At 41.9% G+C, this 23,061-nt stretch overlaps 1 protein-coding gene across 4 annotated transcripts in view; it reads left to right on the forward strand.

Moving 5' to 3' along the window:
* The window catches only part of LOC109933402 (dickkopf-related protein 3), a 72,418-nt gene extending 51,082 nt beyond the window's left edge, over positions 1 to 21,336 (forward strand). For 3 of the 4 annotated variants that reach the window (XM_048607248.1, XM_048607247.1, XM_048607245.1), the window contains 5 exons: positions 667 to 789; positions 11,207 to 11,299; positions 11,911 to 12,055; positions 13,145 to 13,301; positions 20,568 to 21,336. In XM_048607248.1, coding sequence (XP_048463205.1) covers positions 667 to 789; positions 11,207 to 11,299; positions 11,911 to 12,055; positions 13,145 to 13,301; positions 20,568 to 20,820 — 771 coding nt within the window. In that variant the 3' untranslated portion in view covers positions 20,821 to 21,336. The remainder of the gene's footprint in view (positions 1 to 666; positions 790 to 11,206; positions 11,300 to 11,910; positions 12,056 to 13,144; positions 13,302 to 20,567) is intronic. The other variant, XM_048607246.1, reaches the window with a different exon arrangement.
* The last annotated feature ends 1,725 nt before the right edge of the window (positions 21,337 to 23,061 follow it).

Below are 23,061 nucleotides of genomic sequence, written 5' to 3' on the forward strand. Positions count from 1 at the left end.
TTAAGATGACACTTCATTCAGGACTCTCAGTATTCACCCAATCAAATCATTAATTCAAAACCTTTATCAGATTACCCTTAATCTTCTAAACTCAAGGGTATGCAATTTAGCAGTTTTTAACTTCTGTGCCAGTGTTAATAAATTCTTCTGCTTTTCATGCAGGTTATGTTCAACACTCTTGAGATTTTTGCACTGCTCCAGCTCTGCCCTCTAGACCTTCCCTGACTTCAGTCACTCCAGTAATAATGGCCATTCTTTCAGTTATCTGGTTCCTAAACTCTCGGTCTTCGTCATTTAATCTCTCAGCCTCTGTCTCAGTCCTTTTAAGATTCATCTTAAACCCTAGCTGTTTGATCAAACTTTTTGCCATCTGTTCTAATGCTGTTCAGTGGCTTGGTGTTACATTTTGTCTTGTATTACCTCTGTGAAGTTGATTGGGGTTGTTTATTGTGCTATCAGTGTTCTGTTATATAGATGCAAATTATTGTTGAAAATAACTTGTTATACGGCACCTTTCAATACAGGAAGGTACTCTAGATGGGAGAAGTATCATCATCCCTCAGCCTTTTAACTTCAAGATAATGTAAACCAAGTCTATGCAGCCTGTCCTCACCAATCTTCTCAGTTGATTAAAGGTAGGGATTTGTTTTCTAAATGTAACCACAGATGGAGTTGAAGCAAGGGAGGATGTTACGTGATCTGGAGAGTGTATCAGCCAATTACAGCAAATCCAACACACGGTCCAGGGCGAGAAACCGGACTGTCAGCACTCAGCTGGAAAACAAGAAGGTAAGCTCACTGGAAATTTCAGCCTCCTCGATAGGACAGAGCTTCTGACAGATTTGCTGAATTTCACAGGAAGGCTTTTCCTTCAAGGCCGGTTTCCCTTCTGCAGAAAAAAATAACGAGCTATGGTGATGTAAGGCGAGGTGACGAAGTGAAGAAACATGCAGCACAGGAGTCAGAGCTGTGCTGATTCTGGCTGTGTTGGCACCACACTCATTTCTAACTTCCAAGATTGTAGCTTCACTGTCTCACTGTGGGAGAATGCGCTGTTGGAAGTGCCAACTTTTGGATGAAATGTTAATGGTCTGTCATCCGCCTGCTAAACTGGATGTACAGGAAGCCATGGCACTATTTTGTAAAATAGCAAGGGAATTACCCCTGGTGTCTGCCTGATATTTCTTCCTCGGTCACCATCACAGAAACCAATCATATAATAATCACCATGTTACTGTTTGTGGTATTTTGCTGCGTAGCACATCACTGCTGTGTTTCTTATATTATGACATGGCTGCATTTTATAAATACTTCATTCCCTTCAACCTGCTTTTGGGATGTCAGGTGCTCCTGAAAAACACTGTATAAATGCAAGTCATCATTTTTAGGAGGAGGCCACTTAGTGCATCTTGTCTGTCCTAGCTCTTTAAAAGAGCTATCTAGTTAGGGCCACTCCCTCTGCTCTCTCCTCGTCCTTCAAATATTTATCCAGTTCCCTTTTGAAAGTTACTATTGAATCTTCTTGCATTGCCCTTTCAGACAACTGTTTCCATATTTTGACAGCATGCTTAGGGAGGCGAGGAGTTGGGAAGAGAAATCACTTCTCTGTCCATTACCTTTACATTCTCCACTTTGTCAGCATTCTCTCCTCTTAGTAAATGCTGATTCCAAAGTACAGTAACTATTCCAGCTTTCTACTGCACCTCTAAATGTACTTGGTTTCCTTTTCCCCTAATAATTCATATCCGTCTCTTACCCACTTTATTATTTATATGCTAATAGAACATTTATGCATTACCTTTTAAGCTAACTCTTTCTGTCTTGTTCTATACTCCTTTTTGGCAGTCCTGTTTTCTTTTCCCCCTCAGCTTATTAAATTTGGCCAAGTTCTCACTTGAAGACCCCACCAGACGCATGTCATACACAAAAAAGCCGAAAGAACTGCTGGGAATCTGAAACAAAAAGAGAAATTGCTGGAAGATCTCAGCAGGTCTGGCAGATCTGTGGAGGGAAAGAAAGTTAAAGTTTCAGGTGCAGTGACCCCTCTTTAGAACAGATCATACACCCGACCCGAAATGCTAACTTTCCTGCTCCTCTGATGCTGCCTGGCCTGCTGTGTTGCTCCAGCTCCACACCGTGTTGTCTCTGATTCCAGCATCGGAGTTCTTGCTATCTCTGAGTGATTTATACACCCTGTCTTTTTTGGCTTTTGTTGCAAGATATTGTGTACATCCCTCATTATCCAAGGTGCCCTAGCTTTGATTTACTACTTCAGTGTACCTAGCTCGTCTGTAAAACATCTCCCATGCAAAGATCACCCATTGGTCTTTTCTGTCCGTCTTGATTCCATTTTCCCTTGGTGAGATTGCCTGTCATCCCACTGCAGTTAACCCATTTTAAATACTGTAATTTGTGTTGATCCTTTCTTTACTAATCTAAACCCGATGATCCCTCTCACCCAGCAATCTCTCAATGGCATTTCGTCTGTTTGGCTTACTACATTCAGAAGCTCCAGATTCAGCAATGACTCCTTTCCAGATGGATCACTGATAAGTCAATAAAGGAAGTTTTCTTGAACACATTTCAGAGATTCCTTCCCCCTCCTTTCCCTTTACCTTAACACTATCCAAAACAATATTAAGGTAATTAAGTCCTTCTGTATTGCCACTCCCTTGTTCTTGTGCATCACCATTGTGATATCGTGGCAGCTTTGCTCATCCATCTCTCTCCATTTATTGAATACCAATGTAGCACTCGCTCTTGCTTCTTTAACTCTACCAAATGAATTCTGTCATCACTTTCAAGGCATTTTCTTTCCAACATTTACAATGTTTTCCCTAAACAATGCTGACAACCCAGCTCTCTGTTTTCCTGCTGTATCTTCTATGAGTGCTTTATCTCCTTGACTATTTCGTGTGCAATTTGCTCCATTTTTAAGTCACATTTCTGTTGCTATAACATCATATTGCCACCTGGCAACGGATTGTAGCTCATAAACCATATTCACCACATTTTGTGCATTTACATGTATGCATTCTTGTCTTTGTTCTAAACTTGGCCACATGGTCCTCCTCAGTCTATTCATACCTAATATAGTACTAGTCCCTTCTCTAGGGCTATTCGGTGCTCACTCCCTTATAGATCTTATTCCTACATTCCTATACCCCCTTTAAAATTGTGTAATTCATTTTTTTTGTTGCTTTTCTCCATTCCTCTGACCAAATTATATTATTTCAGATTTACTGGAAGTGAGACCTTGAGTTTCGAAGTCCAGTGTGATCTAGAGACTTGGCCCGGGCAGTGTGAAGGCTCGGTGCTGGCATAGACTTTGTGAAAAGACTAAAATTCGAGTATGTTTTTTAAAAAAAACTTCCTTATTCTTAGGCTGAACATTTATTTATGATTATTTCAAGTCTATAAAACATATTTAAGTTTCTGTACCTAGCTACCCTGTACCTAAGATGGTGCCAGAGGCAACGTTACATACTTTTCACTCTACTCATTCGAGAGCGTGTGCCAATAAAGCTAACTCAATTCAATTTTCTCTTAAATTTCATTGGCCACATGTCAGCCAGTTTCACTGGTCTGTCTCTTTTCTTCAGAAACTTGCTGCTGTCCTCCTCATAATTTAGCACTTCTTACAGATTTCGTGTCTTTGCCAAGTTTGAAATTATGTTGTGTTTAAGCTGGGTCATTACTCTATTTCAAAAGGGCCAGTGATTCTAATACAGACCTTTGTGTAGGTGAGGTTTTTAATCGATTCTACTGCTGTAGGCAAAATATTCAGATGCTTCACAGAGTAAATTGATTCCATTTATCTTGCTATGCATGCACTAACTGGACAGCCTCTTCAAGGCTGTATGTCTGTGTTTGTGTGTGTCTGTGGAGCAGTGAGAGAGGGAGGTTGGTTCAGATAAATTCCTTTGACCCAGAATGATGATTCGCTTTTTTCGGTCTTCTTGTCAGCACCAGGGCAGATTTCTGAAGAACATAACTCTTTACATGCAGCGTGATTCCAGTTTTTATACTCTTAAGGCATTAAATTGTACTCAAATCCAGCTCCACTTATTTGAATGCATAACCCAGGTTGAGCTTCAAACTGCAGTCCCAAGGGAATACTGCCTGGTTGGAGGCAGAAGTGCCAAGTGTTTGGAGGAGCCATCCTTCAGATGGGATTGCCAGGGCAAATATTTATCCCTTAATCAACATTACAAAAACAAATGATCTGTTTGTGATCTCACTACCTTTTACATAAGCTTGCTGTGTCACATTTCCTACATTCTAACAGTGTCTATATTCCAAAGTACTCCATATGTTGTAAAAAGCTATGGGACATCCTGAAATCATGAAATGCACTATAGGAATTAAAGTTTCTTTTTTCTTCCAGCTTGTGAGTAAATTTACACAATTTTGCAGTCATTAGGCTCTGAACTTTAGGCTAGACTAACACTCTGTCTTGCTCCCACACTGCCATCTCTCATTGGAAACATTCAAGAGCAGGGGAGCTAATTTTTCTGCTTGAACAATTTTTTCTCTTTCGGACTGTGGAAAGACTTCCCAAACTCAACTTGTTGCTGCCCGTGTCTGGAAAATGTGATTCAGACCACCATGGTTTCCTTTAGAAAATAAAGTTTAAAAAAAACACAGCCCCAGGCCAACTTGCAAAAGCGTGTCAATGACCACAAAAGTCGGCAAACCTCCTCTGCATTCTTGATTCCAGCCTGAGGCCGCACTGTGACCATCTGCATCATCAATCCCAAAGTGTTTTGGTTTAAATTTTTTATTGAGAAGGGTACATTTAAAAAAACCTCTCCCAACTGCTTCAGGACAGACCAAAGCTCTTCACAGCCTGGACAATCCAGCAGTCCTGAGGTACTGGTCTGGATTCGGGATTACAGAATGCAATTTCAGCCCAGAGCCCTGCAGTGAACCCCGAACTGGAATTTACTTTTTTTTTATATATGTCCTTGTTGTAGCTAGTGATTTTTTCTATTTGTGTTTTGAGATTTATGTTTCTAGAAGTTTGGAAAGTGCTGTTTTTCACAGTGTTACCTGAGTACGTAAGTACCCCAGAGTCTGTTCAGATCAGCAACTTCAACAGAAATGGAAATTTGAGAGCGGGAGCATCCTTTCCAGCCCCTGTTCTGTTCCACCCACTGGATCATGGCTGATCTGTGCCTCATTTCCATTTACTCACTAATACTGTGGATGCTAGAAGCTTGAAATAGAAGTATAAAATTCTGGAAGTATTCAGCAGATTGAGAGAGATGAACAGAATTTGTGTTTCAGGTCTGTGATTTTTGTCTCTCCACAGTACTGTATGAGCTGCAAAGTATTTCCAGCATTTTTCTGTTTTTGTTTGTCTCTGGATTTCCCTACCAGCAGAAATAATTTATCTGTCTGTTCTAGGTATCCTATCCAATCTACTTATTATTTTAAATAACTTGGTCAATTTAGCCTCAACCTTCTAAACTTCACAGAATGCAAGCCTAGTTAATGTAACCTGTCTTTATTGAAAATCTGGAGATGAAACATTTACATTCTAACGAATCTATGCTGTATTTTCTCCAGAACTAATTTATCCTTCCTGATGTGCCCAGAACAGAGCAGTGACTTCACTTGGAGTTTAGCCAAAGCTCTGTACAACTGAAGATGATTATCCTCCATAGTGATTTTGTGTATCTGGTACCTAACTCATTTTGCACCCCCCAACACACAATTAAACTAAACATGATGGCTCAGCTCAGTCTGGCTGATTTTGAACCTTGCTACAATCAACTCCTACTTGTTGTTTTTCAACTGTTTCTTTGTGTGCCTCTGCCTCTTTTGTAACTTCTTGTTCCCATCCCAACCAAGTGAAGTCACATTTAAATTGTTCCATGAGAAAGGATAGTCTCGAACATGTGGCAGACTTTCTCAGCAAACTCCAACCCTTTGATTAAAATGTAATCAGTAAGGGGAAGGCCATGCAAGTTTGCTGACTTAACTTGCAATCAGGTTCACAAACAGATCGGATGTTCAAGGGAACCTATAATTTAAAGAAAAATCCAAGGTGAATATTTTGCTGCTGATGTACATCAGTAGAATTAAGGAGTGCACATTAACAGATTGAGGACTGGGTGTGCTTTGGAAGCTGGTAACCATCAAAAGTTATTTGTCTATATAATTTACTGTGCCTCCCAACTTTCAGCAAACTTAGATGTACAGTTTTAAAAAGAAACTTGATGCCCAACTCCATGTGGATCCCTGCATTTGAAGGATTGAACCCTCATCCAGTGATATGTTTAAATAACAGACAAAGTAAATATTGTTTTGTGGTGAGGACAGTCCAGAGAATATGTTCCTCCCCCGCCACCCCATTTGTTCCAAGAATAATAATCTATGCTTGTCATGGTATGTGTTTTTTATCAGCATCATGTTCTTATTTGTAGTTCTGTGATTCATAGCCTGGGGACTGAGGGTTCCTGTTTGATGTAGGGCACACAGCAGCAACCAGAAGATTGCGAATTCCATTTCCATTGATTCAGACTGAACTGAAAGCCTGATTCCAAGAAATTCTGCACAAAAACACCCCGCCTTCCCAATTTCTTACGCTTGAACTGACTCAGTGTTTGATGCTGTTCAAAACATTGTCAGCAGGTTCTTTCAGATGGATTTGCTGTTTGTTGAAGCAAGCCACTGAATCTTTCAGACCTGCTGGGAATTCAGCATGTTTGTGGTGAATCCTGTACCTGATTCTACCTTCCCACGCTATCCCCATATCCTTTTGATTCCCTTAGGAATACATAAAAAGTCATCAGTGATTTTTTTTTCCTTGGAATCTGAATTGGGATTTCACTTTTTCACCATATTTATTAATAACTTGCGTGAATGAATGCAAGGTTGTATAGTGACTTTTGGAAATAACACTAAGTTAAGAGGGTCATTAGTATAGATGGGAGCAGCAAGGCACTCTGACAGGTTGAGTGGACAAAGTTATATCAAGCAGAATTCAAGGTGGGGAAGTGTGAGGTTATCACTGAGCCGAATAGATAAATTGGAATATGATCTAAGTGGTAACAAACTAAGGTGCAGAGGATCAGAGAAATATGGAATGTCAGCTCAATTACTACGGGTCACGATTTCAAGGTGAGAGGGGAAAACTTTAAGGGACATATGCGTGGAAAGTTCTTTACGCAGAGGGTGGTTGGTGCGAACGCATTGCCAGCAGAGGTGGTAGAGGCGGGCACGATAGTGTCATTTAAGATGTATCTAGACAGATACATGAATGGGCAGGGACCAGAGGGATACAGATCCTTGGAAAATAGGCAACAGGTTTAGATAGAGGATCTGGATCGGCGCAGGCTTGCTGTAATTTTCTTTGTTCTTTGTTCTAGCTACATCCAGAAATTAATGCCAGTAGACAGATACAATTAAGAAGATTTAAGGAATGTTGCCTTTTATCTCAATGGGACTAGAATGTAAAGTGTAGCAAGTTCACCATTCAGTTGTACGGTCTTTGCTCTGATACTGTCTGAAGTAACTTCGTTTCTGGACACCACATTTCAGGATGTATTGACTTTGGATGGCTGTAGCAGATTGATACTGGAACTTAGAGTTAAACTGTGGGGCTGTGTTGTAGAAACCAGACTGTATTCCCTTGAGCTCAGGGGATTATGGGCTGATCTGAATCATAGAGCATAGAATCCCTACACTGTGGAAACAGGCCCTTTGGCCCAACAAGTCCACACTGACCCTCAGAGCATTCCATCCAGACCCATCCCCCTGTAACCCACCTAATCTACACATCCTTGCACACTATGGGCAATTTAGTATGACCAATCCACCTAGCCTGCACATCTTTGGACTGTGGGAGGAAACTGGAGCACCCAGGGGAAACGCACACAGACACAGGAGAATGTGCAAAGTCCACACAGACAGTTGCCCAAGGGTGGAATCGAACATGGGTCCCTGGTGCTGTGAAGCAGCAGTGCTAACCACTGAGCCGCTGTGCCATGTATTTAAAATGTTAAAACAATTTGGTGGGGTAGATGAGAGATTATTTCCTCTGGTGGAGGAATCTGAAACAATAGGACATAATTAATATTCCCTCTCAAGTTGTACTGGTGTTGACAGCAGCAGTCCACACCTTAACAGACACAAGACAAGCAAGCAAACAGAATTGGCCCCTTTCTGATACTGAACAGTGCATCAAATAGACTGTGCGTTGTGTAGGGAAATCAGAGAGAGCATTGGACATGATCTTAAAATTAGAGCCAGGTTACTCGGGAAAAAGTTGGGTTCTTCACATACAGGGAGGTAGGAAGCTGGAATTCTTCCTTTTGTAACTTGGTGTGAATGAAGTTGAGGTGGGGAGCAGTGTGAAGGTGATGGAGGGCCTGATTGATTGGAGTTTTGAAGATTGCAATCAATTTTTTTTTGGTGAGCAACAGAATCATGGGAGACGGAGAGGAGGTGAAGATGGGATCAAGTTTAGCCATGATCTCATTGAATAGTGGAGCAGGATGGCTGAATGACCTCCTTCCAACCTAACAATATTCCATTGAGTGATCAGTCTGTAGAATGGGCTTTGTTGGGAATCGATGGAGACGAGGACTGATTCATCCAAATATAAATGAGAGATTCTCTTAAAAATTTTTAGGGATAGAGAATTGAATAATTGAAGCCCAATAAATCGGTTTCTTTAGCAGTTGCATAATTTTGTCCTTAAAATAACATGGATGTAACTAACAATGATTAACCTCTCCTAAATAACACTCAAAAGCAGCTACTCATTGTAGCTTTAAGGAGTTGCATATGCATCAGATTAATACATCTGCATTAGTGTGTAATCCTTCCCTTCTTCGTTAACAGTATGGCAAATGGCATGCAACCAGCTTCTCTAGAAGAGCCAGCTAGTTTCTAATGTAGTGGATATTGTAGACTCGATCTTGATCTCTCTTTTGAAAAAAAATTAAGCAGCATTGAAAGCTACACAGAAGGGAGAGAACCTTAGTCCAACATGTGAAATGCTGGCAACTCATTGGCCAGTGCATTTCAGTGTGAAAGTTTCCAAGATTGTGATCCGTTGAAAAACATACACCGCAGAACTGGAACATAATGTAACTGTGTTCCAATATTGCCTTAAACAGAGCCTTATGGTAAAAATTACCTGCCACCTCACCCTTTTCCCCCTCTCACTGACATAATGTCAGGTTTGGAGAGAACATATTTTACTGTAATTACAAGAAGTAAGCAGTTTCCTTGTCATTGTCCTACTGAGTAGGTGAACATCAGGAGAATTTTGATCTCTAACTATATCGTTGTTATGGAAGGGGGTATGTTCGGGGTTTTGTGAGTTGGGAGAGCCAGCTGCCTTCATTTTTTCTTTTAAATGTTGGATTAATCTTCCTTCAAAGGCTGCCAGTTATTTCGCTGCCCAACCACAAGAACGTATTGGCTGACTCGGAGTCTGAAGCTGTTGCCGTGGAGCTGTGTGGGGATCTTGTTTGGATCCCTTGCCTTGAATCTTGCTTTCCGTCTGGTCGCTGAAACAGCCGGATACTGGAGGTGGTGCAGAGGGAGGCTATGAACCAAACCCAGTGTCCAGTCGCCAAATGCTGTGCTTTGTATTCCTGGATACTTTACCTCTCTACTATCCTGTCTTTGGTTGTCTGAGGTATTCACCCACCTCCCCATAGCTGATCAAAAAGCACAGGGGCTTTTCATTTACTAATTGTTAACTGAATCAAACAATGTCTCCCAACCCCCACCTCCCCCCTGCTGCATCATGAATATTTTTCCCACTAATGGTGTTCAAAGTAACTTTTTGACAGACGAAAACAGTATAATTTCACTCTGTGGGATTTCTGCTGAGGTTTTGCTTAAAGCAGTGTCTTGGCGTTTAATCTTGGAATTTCACAAGCCTGTGTGGGCTGGTGTCAGTAAGGGACGGAGTTATTAGAGAAAATGTCAGGGGAAGAAATTGTGTTAACGGTGAAGAATAAGTAGCATGTTGAGAATGGGTACTGTCTGATCTTTTAAAAAAACATAATGCTGTCCTATTATACCTAATGCAGGATTCCCAATGGAAAATGTGGCTCACTCAGTGGGTTGTCATATTGTCTGTGAGGCCAGAGGCCATGGGTTCAATTCCATCATAAGGTTTGAGCCATTTTTCCAGCCTGTAGTGAAGGAGTGCTGTAGTGTTGGAGGTGCTGCTATTCCGACATGTTAAACCAAAACCAGTCCCCTCTCCTCTGCTGGACATGAAATATTCCGTTAAATTTTTTGAAGGAACCTTGCTGGTCTATATTTCACTCTCTGCCAAACCCATCTCTAAACACTTGTGGTCATTTTGTGGGATCTTTGTGTGCACAAATCAATCGCCCTTGTTCCTTGCTTTCCAACGGTGGCTACATGACAAAATTAGCTGTAACGGACGGATGAGCTTGCATTTCATATCCTCAGGGTGAGCCAAAATGCTTTAGTCAGTGAAGTGCTTTTTGAAGTGTAGGGGTGTCTGAAACGCAACAACTGATTTATACACAACAAAGTCCAACAAACAGCAATTTGACAAGTGATGACATAATCTTGTAGTCGTATTGATTGACGTTAAATATTGGCCCGGACACTGGTCCAGTTTTTTTTTTGAGTAGTACCCTGGGATCTATGACGACCACATGGCCAAGGAGACTGAAAGATGGCACCTTGGTACTGCATTTGTGTGCCAGCCTGGATTTTGTTCTCCAGTCTTTGGAGTGGGGTTGAACCCACAACCTTCTGACTTGAGTAAGAAAGAGACAGACACGCAAACTTGTTTTCAAGTCCCTTGCCCTTCCTAATGTCCATCACTTCCTTCAGATCCCACAGCTCACGTGGAATATTTCTCCAATTCTACCTCTTGGGGATCCTTAATTCATATCAATCCATCAGTGCTTTCAATCACTTGGGTCTTAAAATCCAAAATTCCGTAAATTTCTCCACCTCCCCTCCTTCAAAGCTATCTCTTTAACCAGCTTTCGGCTACTTGTCCTGATATATCTGCTTAGGTGGATAAGTATCTGGTTTTCCTTGCTAATGCAGCGGGATGTTTAAGGTGCTGTATGAATGAACACACTGTAGAAAGGCCATCATCAGTAATTCCTTGCCCAGGAGCAGTGAATCGTGTTTAGAACTGTAGCAGTTGTTAATTAACATCCTACTGAATGGATTGTGCTTCTCATAGGAGTGTATTGTTGATGAGGATTGCAGGAAAGACCATTTCTGCTGGGTTGATGTCTTGGAATCGAAGTGCCTTCCCCAGAGAGCACAGGAGGAGGTGAGTTATGGTTCATTCATGTTCAGTTTGGGATGTGGGTGGGTGTCGCTAGCCTTCTGTTGCCCTGAAAAGGTGATGGTGGGTGTTCTTGAGCCGCTGGCAGTGAGCTAGATAACAGTTTGGAGTCAACATTGTTGGTGTCGATCTGGGGTTACATACAGGCTTGGACTGTGTAGGAACAGCACCTTTCCAGTTTGAGTGCAAACCCATCTGGTTCATGATTCTGGTAGTTTCATGTTCACTTGTTTTTAGTTTCAGATTTTATTAAAATGAGTTTAAATTTTTATACTGTCCTGGAATCATCTTCCCTGGAATACATAACTACTGTTCCTTGTAGTTTGTATAACAAAGAAGCAGGCCATTCAGCCCAACTATTCACTGTTGGTGTTAACACTGCACATTAGTCTCTTTCCATTCTGTTTGCATCATTTTAACTTTTGATCACATCTTCCCATCCTTATTTCTCTCTCGTTCGCCTGATTTTCTTGAACTGTGATATCACCAGCGACAACCAAAAAAGAATGATTTGTCATCTATATTCAGAATACTTTTTGTCCTAGAAGCTTTTTGAGTTGGATATTGACTGTACGTTTTGTTCTGAATTTCTTTAGAACTGTACTCGAGATGGAGAATGTAATTCGGATTCTTTGTGTATCTGGGGACAATGCAAAACGGGTGCCGTGAAAGGAGGAACGGGCTCCATCTGTGATAAGCAACATGACTGCAGTGGGGAGCTATGTTGTGCCTTCCATACCTGTGAGTTACAAAAAGTAATCTGATGATTTAGTTTAACCCCTCCCCTCCCCCAAGCTCCTAAGGCTGGGCTTCTAAAATGTGGAAGTGTGGGGGCATATGGTCAAGTTTAACAAGTATCAGTTTTAATAACTCGTATGATATCCAAAATGCAGTTTAGCTTGGAAAATGGCCCTGTTACTAAGGGCAAGTCTCAACGGGCCTGTTTCTCTCATAGTTTAAAAAAGCCATTTAAAACTGTTTTTTCCAGACCTGGAAATACAAGTGTTCACGGAGCTGTGAAGTTTTCACCCCAAATAGCGATTAAATTCCTATAAGTCTCTGGCTGTATCAACCTGGAATAATTTGGGTCTGATTAGCCGCTGGCTTTATCAACTTACAGTAGTTGAATTCTGGCCCCAGACTGGCTTGACTTACATTGACTAAACTTAGGTCAGAAATCAGATGACACCAGGTTATAGTCCAACAGGTTTATTTGAAATCACAAGCTTTTGGAGTGTAGCCCCTTTGGCACCTCCACATCATGACTAACCTTAGTGGTGAGAAAGAGACAGGCCAAGCCTAAATATAAAACTTTGTATGTTTGTTTTTATATTTTTGTGAAGGAGACTAGAACTAAGAGATACAGTTTAAAAATGAGGTTTCCCTTTTGAGAGATGAGGATTTTTCTTTTGTGAAGGTTGTTAATCTGCAAAATTCTCTTCCAGAGAATGAATGGAGGCTGAGTCATTGAGTACATTGAAAGTTGAGTGATACAGAATTCTGATAGATGAGGGAGTTGTCGTTTATGAGAGCCAAGCAGGAAGGAAGTCTATCCAATCAGCCATGATGTTACTGAACAGTACAGAAGGGAATGATCTATTCCTGCTCCCAAGTCCTATATTCCTACAATTTTACCTGTTGTGAAGAAAAATGGGATATGTTTGAAAACATTTATCTGCTTTTAATGATACACTGTGGAAGAACAAGTTTGCTTGTTTGGTCGTTGTTGAGAGAGGTTGGAACACTTGTGAAATAGCCTGTTGAACTGAACCATCACTGACATTGCAGACATGGTGTTGCTGTCACAAAGTCTTTATTAATTTCACTCAGATCTCTTGTTTCCTGTGTGTACCCCACTGCCCACCAAGGGCCAACCCTGCCATGATCCCACACTCCGAAGTTTGGACCTCATCACTTGGGAACTGGAGCCTGAAGGAGCTTTAGACCGCTGTCCCTGCTTGAAGGGGCTAGTGTGCCAACCTGAAGGGTAAATGACTGTGCATAACGGTTGGTTTCAACACAGTGTGGAGCTGGAGGAATACAGCAAGCCAGGCAGCATCAGAGGAACAGGAAAGTTACGTTTCGGGTTGGGACCCTTCTTCAGAATTCTGATGCTGCCTGACCTGCTGTGTTCCTCCACACTGTGTTGACTCTGACTGCAGCATCTGCAATTCTTGCTATCTAATGGTTGGTTGTACAGTTTTTAACAAAAAGAATGGGTCTGACTTTAACTTACTGAAAATCCAATCACATCTGCAGAGTAAAAATCTTAGTGGGTTTGTCTCCCGTTTTTGGCATGTACTAGTGGGCAAGTTTGAAGATCAGGTACTGGCTGTAATCACACGACAGTATAATTACTGTCACCGTGTACAACCTGCTATTTTTCAGCAACAATTTTTTTTATTTCACAGTAATAACACAGAACTGCAGATGCTGGAAATCTGAAACAAAAACAGAGAGCTGGAGAAAGTCAGCAGGTTTGACAGCAAGTGTTGAGAGAAAAGAGTTAACATTTTGAGTCCAGTGATGATGTCATTGTGATGACGGGTCACTGGACTTGAAATGCTAACCCTCTTTTCTCTTTACAGGTGCTGTCAGACTTGCTGAGTTTTCTATGCCGTTTCTTTTTATGGTATAATTTAAAATGTTAATCCTGCACTTCATATTTGTAAGTCACATTTTGGTTTCTCTGACTTTTAAGTAATGTATGAACAAAAATTGACATGAACATGCTTTAGGTCGGTTAGCTCAGTTGGCTGGGTGTCTGGTTTGTGATGCAGAGCAATGGTGACAGCATGGGTTCAATTCCTGCACTAGCTGAGGTCACCAGGAAAATCCTGCTTTCTTGGTGTCTCCCCTCACCTGGGGTGTGGTGACTCTAAGGTTAAACCTACCACCTCTGACTCTGTCTAATGAAAGGGCACCTGTATGTTTCCCTAGCAACTCTACTTGTCAAGAGGGAAAGAAAGTAAATTATATCTGAAATACTGCTTAACATTTGATGGAAGTTAGAATAAAGTTATGTGTCAGCCTGGCTCAGTGGGCACCTCTTTGATTTCTGAGTCAGAAGGTCGAGTCCCACTACAGTGTCTTCAACACATAATCCAAGCTGACATTCCCAGCATAGTGCAACATTTCCCTCAGTACTCTCATTGGAACATAGATACAGGGGTAGGCCATTCAGTATGATCATGTCTTATTGAAACTTCAGTGCCATTTACCAATCCCATCCGCATAAACTCTTAACATCACTGATAATCTGAAATCTTATCAATCTCTACCTTATGTACTCACTGAGCTTCCATAGCCCTCTATGGTAGAGAATGGTTCACAATGTTCGAGTGTAAAAAATACAATTCTGCTCATCTCCAACCTAAGCAAATCCCTCTTATTTTTGAACTTTGTCCCAGGTCCTAGACTCATCATCCAGGTGAAGCATCTGCATCTACCCTTGTCTATCCTTTTAAATGTTTAGTGAGTTTCAATGAGATCACCTCTCACTGAAACTCTGGAGAATACACTGGAGAATATGCACCCAGTTTGCCCACAGGCTCTTCATAGGACAGTCCCTCCATCGTGGGAACAAGTCTGGTAAACTTTTGTTGCATGCCCTATGGCAATAGTACCTTTCCTGAGATAGAGACCAAAACTGCATATAGTACCTCCAAGTGCAATCCAAACAAACTCTTATACAATTGAAACAAGACCTCACTACTCCTGTGCTCAACCTCCCTTACGATAAAGGCTGACATTCCATTAACCTTTCTAATAACTTGCTGCACCTGCATTTTAGCATTCTGTGATTTATTGACAAGAGTACCTAGGTCACTTTGTACATCCACATTTTCTCTTACCACTTAAGAAATACTGTGCACGTCTGTTTCTCCTACCAAAGTGGATAGCCTCCCATTTTTCCATATTCCATCTGCCATGTTCTTGACCATTAAATAAACCTGTCCAAATCCAAATCGTAAAGCCAGTTCACATCTTCCTCGTTTAGTTTTGCATCATCTGCAAATATGGAAATATTGCATTTTGTCCCCACCTCAAAATCATATATCTTGTGAACATCTGAGGCCCAAGTACTGACCCTTGCAGTACCACACTAGTCACGGTCATTCTGGTATTGGCAGCCTCATTGATTCTACCTGGTAACCAATCATTCATCTATGCCAGTACATTACCTTCTATTTTATGTGCTTTAATTATTCTGACCATCCTCCTAGTGGATGGGAACCTTTATCAAAGCTCGCCTGAAAATTTGAGTAGACTACATCCATTGGCTTTCCTTTATCAGTTTATTTTAGTAACATCTTTGTAAAACTCGAGTTCGTCAGATAGTTGCTTGTTTGCAATCCATGCTGACTATGCACAATCAGATCATTACCAGCCATTACCTATTTATCCCATCCTTAACATTTTCCCTACCGATATAAGACTGACAGGTCTGTAATTCCCTTTTTCTCCCTTGTTTCCTTATTTAAATAGTGGGAATGTCCAGAAATCATTCCAGAACTTACAGTATTTTGGAAGATAATCATCAATGCATTGATTATCTTTGTAGTTACCTCCTTCAACACTCTGAGATTAGACCATCAGGTATTGGGAATTTATCAATCCCATTAATCTGTCCAGTAGTCATTTTACTGAAGCTGCTTTTCTTTCAACTCTTCATTCTCCTTATGCCTTGGATCTGTAATTCTGGAAGATTCCTTGCAATTTTTTCAGTGAAAACAAACAACAAAGTTATTAGGCTGAAAATAGGGAGGTGGGTGGGGTAAGGAGTAAACGATAGGATAGAGCCCAAAGAGAGAGAGAGACAGTTGGACAGACAAAGGAGATGCTAACGATCAGGTTGGGAGGGTGAATAGTTGTTAATGGGGACTGTTAGTGACTAACAACAGGGGGTGTGTAGTGGCAGGCTGTGTGGTAACAAGGCCTGGTGTGTGGGGTGGGGGGCTGGGACATGGGAGAGTTTAGGCCCTAAAATTATTGAACTCAGTATTGAGTCCGGAGGGCTGTAGGGTCCCCAAGCGGAAAATGAGGTGTTGTTCCTCCAGCTTGCGTTGGGCTTCACTGGAACACTGTAGCAAGCCAGAGACAGAGATGTTGGCCAGGGAGCAGGGTGGTGCACTGAAGTGGCAGGCAACAGGTAGTTCAGGGTCTTTTTTGTGAGCAGAATGTAGATGTTCTGCGAAAGCGGTCACCAAGTCTGCGCTTTGTTTCCCCAATGTAGAGGAGACCACATTGTGAGAGCGAATGCAGTAGACTAGATTCTGGGAAGTGCAGGTGAAGTGTTGCTTCACCTGGAATGTATGTTTGGGCCCTTGGATACTGGGGGAGGGAGGAGGTAAATGGGCAGGTGTTGCACCTTCGCCGGTTACAAGGGAAGGTGCCGTAGGGCTGTGGGGAGGTGTTTGGGGTGAAGGAAGTGTGGACAGGGTGTCCTGGAGGGAAAGAATGATCATCAGATGCCATTTCTGCCACCTCCAGCAAGATGCCACCACCAGACACATATTCCCTTCCCCTCCCTTGTCCACCTTCCGCAGGGACCGTTCCCTCTGGGACATCCTGGTCCACACTTCCTTCACCCCAAACACCTCCCCACAGCCCTACGGCACCTTCCCCTGTAACCGGCGAAGGTGCAACACCTGCCCATTTACCTCCTCCCTCCCCAGTGTCCAAGGGCCCAAACATACCTTCCAGGTGAAGCAACACTTCACTTGCACTTCCCAGGATCTAGTCTACTGCATTCACTGTTCGCAATGTGGTCTCCTCTACATTGGGGAAATGAAGCGTAGACTTGGCGACCGCTTTGCAGAACATCTACGTTCTACTGGCAAAAAAGACCCTGAACTACCTGTTGCCTGCCACTTCAGTGCACCACCCTGCTCCCTCGCCAACATCTCTGTCTCTGGCTTGCTACAGTGTTCCAGTGAAGCCCAACGCAAGCTGGAGGAACAACAGAGATAACAAGGTGTAGAGCTGGATGAACACAGCAGGCCACGCAGCATCAGAGGAGCAGGAAGACCCTTCAGAAGAAGGGTCTACGCCCGAAATGTCAGCCTTCCTGCTCCTCTGATGCTGCTTGGCCTGCTGTGTTCATCCAGCTCGACATCTTGTTATCTCAGATTCTCCAGCATCCGCAGTTCCTACTATCTCTGGAGGAACATCACCTCATTTTCCACTTGGGGACCCTACAGCCTTCTGGACTCAATTATTGAGTTCGATAATTTTAGGGCCTAAACTCTCCAATGTCCCAGCCCCCGACCCCACACACCAGGCCTTGTTACCACATAGCCTGCCATTACACACCCCGTGTTGTTAGTCACTAACAGTCCCCATTAACAACTATTCACCCTCCCAGCCTGATCGTTAGCAACTCCTTTGTCTGTCCAACTGTCTTTCTCTCTCTTTGGGCTGTATCCTATCGTTTACTCCCTACCCCACCCACCTCCCTACTTTCTGCATATAAACTGACGTTTCCCAGTCACCGTCAGTTCTGAGGAAGGGTCACCGGACCCGAAACATTAACTCTGTTTTCTCCTTCACAGATGTTGCCAGACCTGCTGAGCTTTACCAGCAACTTTGTTTTTGTTCCTGATTTACAGCATCCGCAGTTCTTTTGGTTTTTAACAAAGTTATTATTCAGCTTCTCGGCCACTTCTCTATTCCCCCTTTATAAGTTCTCCTGACTCTGCCTGTGATAGTTCTCATTTAATTTAGCCAAATATTTATTTTTTACATACCTACAAAACTTTTACAGTCCAGTTTCGTTTTTTGCTGGTTTACATTCATATCCCATTCTCCCTTTCTTTACGAGTTTCTTGATCTTCCTTTGTTGTTGTTTATAAACTTTCCAATTCTAAGACTATTACTAACTTGTTCGGCCTTTTTTAATCTTGTACAATCCTGAAATTGCTTTGTTTGCTGTGGTTCAGTGAGCTTTTTGTGTTTTTTTGCACCTTGAAGGAATGTAAAATTCCCTATTTATTCTCCCAATCCATCTTAGCCAATTTGGGTCTCATGCCTTCACAATGTCCCTTATTCAATTTAACTCCCATGCTTTAGAACAAATTCCCTCACTTTCGGACATGATGTAACACGCTATCATATCGTGGTCTTATCCCTGAAGTATCTTTACAACAAGAATTAGCCCTTTTTCCTTACGTAATGCTAGATATAAAATAGCATGTCCGGTAGCTGTCTCCTTAACATATAGCTGTTGAAAACCATCTTGCAGACACATCCAGAAACTTTGCCTCTATGCGTTTAGTGCTCAAATGGTTTAAGTAAATCTATATACAGATTAAAATCACTCGCGAGTACTGTGTTGTGCATGCTACATGCTTAGCTCATCTGCTGTTGCACTGTTGGAAGGTCACCACCCTGTTTCTCTCCCATCCAATACTGTGATAGAGGTCCCTTGTTCCCTGTTTCCATCCCACCAATTCAGTGGATCATCCTCTGTCATTTCTGCCATCTCCATCCAGCATGATGCTGCCACCTCAACTCACTCCCTCTTCCCTCGTCTGTCAGCATTCCAAACTGGCCTTTCCCTCTGTGACACCTGGGTCTACTCGTTAATCGCCCCTAACACTTTAGCTCCCTCCACAGCATCTAGCCGCACACTTGCGGCCTGTGTAATGTCAACCCTTTAACCTCCTCTCCCTATAATCCAAGACTTCATACACACCCAACAGTTAGAGCAGGTATTTGCATCTGTTTCTTTCAATCTAGTTTACTCTGTACGTTGGGGAGAGCAGCATGGTGGGTAATCTTTATTAGATAATGACATCACCACTCAGTCTGCAGCATTGCCCTGACCTTCTGGTTTCCTGACTCTTTAATTCCACATCCTGCTCTCCCGTTCACATTTCTACCATTTCCAGTGAAGCTCAGCACAAACTTAAGCAACAACGCCTTATCTGGACTGAACACTGTGCTTGGAATTTTGCATCATGAACTCTGTCCCTAATGTGCTGATCTGAATCTTGTCTTTGATTTTGCCTCCTTTTTGATCTCACCATCCAGTTTGGAAGCTTTCAAATTCAGTTTGTTTTTAAACAAATCTGAAACTTAAAAAGCTGGTGGCAGGAGAAATCGTTGGATTATCATATACACCTGGCTGGTTTAATAAAGGTATTTATGTAAGGAAACTTGCCATCCTTTCCTGACCTGGATCTGTTTATAACTGCAGTCCTACATCAACACAATTGACTCTTAACTATCCTGTGAAGTGGCCTAGCAAGCCCCTCGAATTTCGAATGCTAAGGCATTCATTCCGGCCTTGCTAGTGATTTAGAGTCAGTTTTAAAATATTACCACATAAAGCTTGCTAATGTAGACTCTGACTACAGGCAGAAAATGTTTTTCTAAAAGAAAATTCAAACATTTGACTAAAATAAATCTCATCCTAAAGTTTCACTTTGATTTAAAAAAAAAATTGAATTCATTTAAAACTCTGAGCTGTTAGCTAAGTGCAGTTTCTCTGGATTGAATATTTCAAAGCATTTGTCAATGAAAACTTACACATTTAGCAATATAGTGCATTTATATAACATTGCTAACTGATAAGTGGCTTGTGTTTCACAAAGATGACTTCTAAAAATTCACTTACAAGATGTGGATGTCACTGGTAGGGTCCGTATTTATTGCCCATCCCTAGTTTTCCTTGAGAAGGTGGTGGTGCGCTGCCATCTTGAACTGCTGCATTTCACGTGCTGTGGGTTGACCCACAATGCTCTTAGGGAGGGAATGCCAGGATTTTGACCCAGCAACAGTGAAGGAACAGTGATATATTTCCAAGTCAGGATGGTCAGTTACTTCGCAGGGAACTTGGAGGTGGTGGTGTTCATGTGATGGTGTTCATGTGATGGTAATGGTTGTGGGTTTGGAAGGTGCTGTCTGCGGAAGTTTGGGAGACAACTGGAAATTTTGTTTATACTCTTTGTTTATCAATTGGCGCTTTGTGTTTTTACTTGTAATCGGTGTTGTGAATAACTACTGATTATATGGTGATTAGGTGAGTGAATGGAGCTGAGGTATAGATCAGCTATATCTAACTGAATGGAGAAGTAGACTTGAGGTGCTGAATAATCATGTTCTGTTCATGTCTTGGGGTGTAACAGATGTGTACAAGATGTTATCTTGCATGTACTTGTGTATAAAATGATTGAAAATGGTTGCGGACATGATGTAGCAGGTTGTTGAATTGTATTTTTCTCTCACTCTTTCTACCCCCTTCCCTTAGTAACGTCTTTTTGTCAGTGTGTAAGGAGTCTGATCTTGAGCAAAAGGTGATCGCTGCAGACCTGTCTCAGTACATGGAAATGGAAGAGGCTCCGTTTCTTCAACTTGTAGCCTTGGAAGGTCCTGGTGATGTGGAGAGCTACACCTACACAATGCCAGATGGGGAAGAGATGCGGGCCACAGGGCTGGATTCATTGACTGATCTTTATAACAAGGGGAGCCCAGAGGAGCACGATGATCCCGACACCATGTGAGATTCCACAGGGAGAGGGCGGCAGTCTAAGAGGACAGGATTCGGTTGAAAATGCTAACATTTCTTTGTTGTCCAAACCAGGTCTCTGACAACTCCTCAGTCACCTTTCTGTGCAAAAGGAAAAGCAAAAGCAACTAGAGGCTTAATTGTGGGTTATTTTTAATATGATGTGTAGTTCTAATTGGCATTCTGTCTACACTGTACCCTTTACAGCTTTCTTTAGTGATGCAGGCTGTAACTCTGTCCCGAACGTATTAATGTTCTGAGCTGCGAGGTTTTACATGTCGCACGGTTTACCATATTTGGAGCATTGCAGAATACAAGCTGTTTACCTTTTGTGAGAACTGAACACTGGTGAAATCTGCTCTGCCCTCAAGTCAGCTCCATTCTTTTGAAATATGTGCCCAAAAAACAGCAAATAACCAGCAGGTTGTGGCTTTTCCTCGCTAAAATATTTTCTGAGTACGTAACTGATTGTATTAATCAATAAAAAGGCACCTTTTCAGTTGTGACATTGGATAATGCGTTGGTGTGTTATTTATAACAGTACAGGAATTGGCCAACAGATCCCTGCCAAGGTTTATGCACCACATGAGCTTCCTAGCACCTTTTGATTCCATCTGCATATCCTTCTATTTGTTTTTCCCTTGTGCATCTATACTGTTGAAACAAATCTGGTTCTTAAGGGGCTGGACAGAATAAATACTGAGAGGATGATTCCCCTCATAGGAGAGTCTAGGACCATAGGCCACAGACTCAGATTAACGGGGTACCAATTCAAGACCAAGATAAGGAATTTCTTTTGAGGGTTGCATGTCTTTGAAGCTTCTTGCCACAGGGAGCTGTGGCGGCAGAGTCCTTGTGTATATTTAAGGCTGAGATCAAGTCTTGATCACCGAGGTTTGCAGGGAAAATACAATGAAGTGGATGTGAGGAATGTCAGATTAGCCATAATCCTATCATGGAGCAGCTTGAGGGGCTGAATGGCCTACTGCTGTTCTTATTTCTCGTGGTCTTACAGTCTAATTAACTCACCACCTCCCCATCCCCCTCCCTATATTACTGAGGTGCACATTTTCTCTGGACAAAGAAGATTCCCTTTTATTCCCTGTTGGATTTATTACTGACTGTTATATTTATGGCCCTTTTTGTTTTGTTTGGACACCGCTTCAAATGGTAACATTTCCATGCCTACCTTATCAACCCCTTTCTAATCTCTAATCAATATTGGTTTATTCCAGAGAAAGAACCTGACTCAGCAGGTTCAATTTTTGCTTGAGCATCACCTCTCGGTTCTGGTTTAATCCTTAAATGTGGTCTTGCATATTTTCCAGTGCTTCCATATCCTTTTCCTAATATGGAATTTAGAACACATTTTGAGGAATATACCAATTCTAATCAAAATTCAACAAGTTTAACAGAACTTTTCAATTCTGTTTCCCTCAGAGTGAAAAAAGCTTGTTTTAAATTACCTTGTTAAAACATTCATCACCCCTTTGTTATTTGTGATTCTGGTCAAATTTCTTTGTGCAGTGAACTCAAACAAGATTGAGAAGATGATTATTTAATGGGATTTTGGCTAACATGACACCGGGTTCACTATCACGAGTACTGAACTCCCCAGGACAGGAGCTAATAATATGGAACTATATTGTAGGCTCCAGTTGGATACTGAAACTCTAACCCATAAGTCCTGAGCCTGTGAAATAAGGCAAGCAAACCACCAGCGAACCTCAAATAGTCAGGAGGTGAGAGACTCACTGCAGGATTCCTAGCCTCCGATCTGCCCTTATATCCACAGTATTTATATGATTAGTTGTTTCCTTGTCAATGGTAACTTCAGCTTACTAATAGAGAGGCATTCAGTGACGGTGATGCCATTAGATGTTAGGGGGGCAATGGTTAGATTCTATCTTGTTGGAGATCCACTTTGATGCTATAGTCAAGACAGCACACTAATGCCTTTACTTCATCAGGAGGCTAAGGAAATTTGGCATATCCATAATGACTCTTACCAATTTTAATAGATGGACCAAAGAAAGCACTCTATCCAGATGCATTACAACTTGTTTTGGCAACTGCTCTACCAAAGGCTGCAAAAAATTAGAGAGCTGTGAATGCAGCCCAATCCATCACGTAAACTAGCCTTTCTTCCACTGACTTTGTCTACACTTCCTGCTACCACAGGAAAGTAGCCAACATGATAGTTTAATTGAGATAAATGTGAAGTGCTGCATTTTGG

This window comes from Rhincodon typus, chromosome 17 (assembly GCF_021869965.1).
Source record: "Rhincodon typus isolate 14 chromosome 17, sRhiTyp1.1, whole genome shotgun sequence".
NCBI classification, from domain to species: Eukaryota; Metazoa; Chordata; class Chondrichthyes; order Orectolobiformes; family Rhincodontidae; genus Rhincodon; species Rhincodon typus.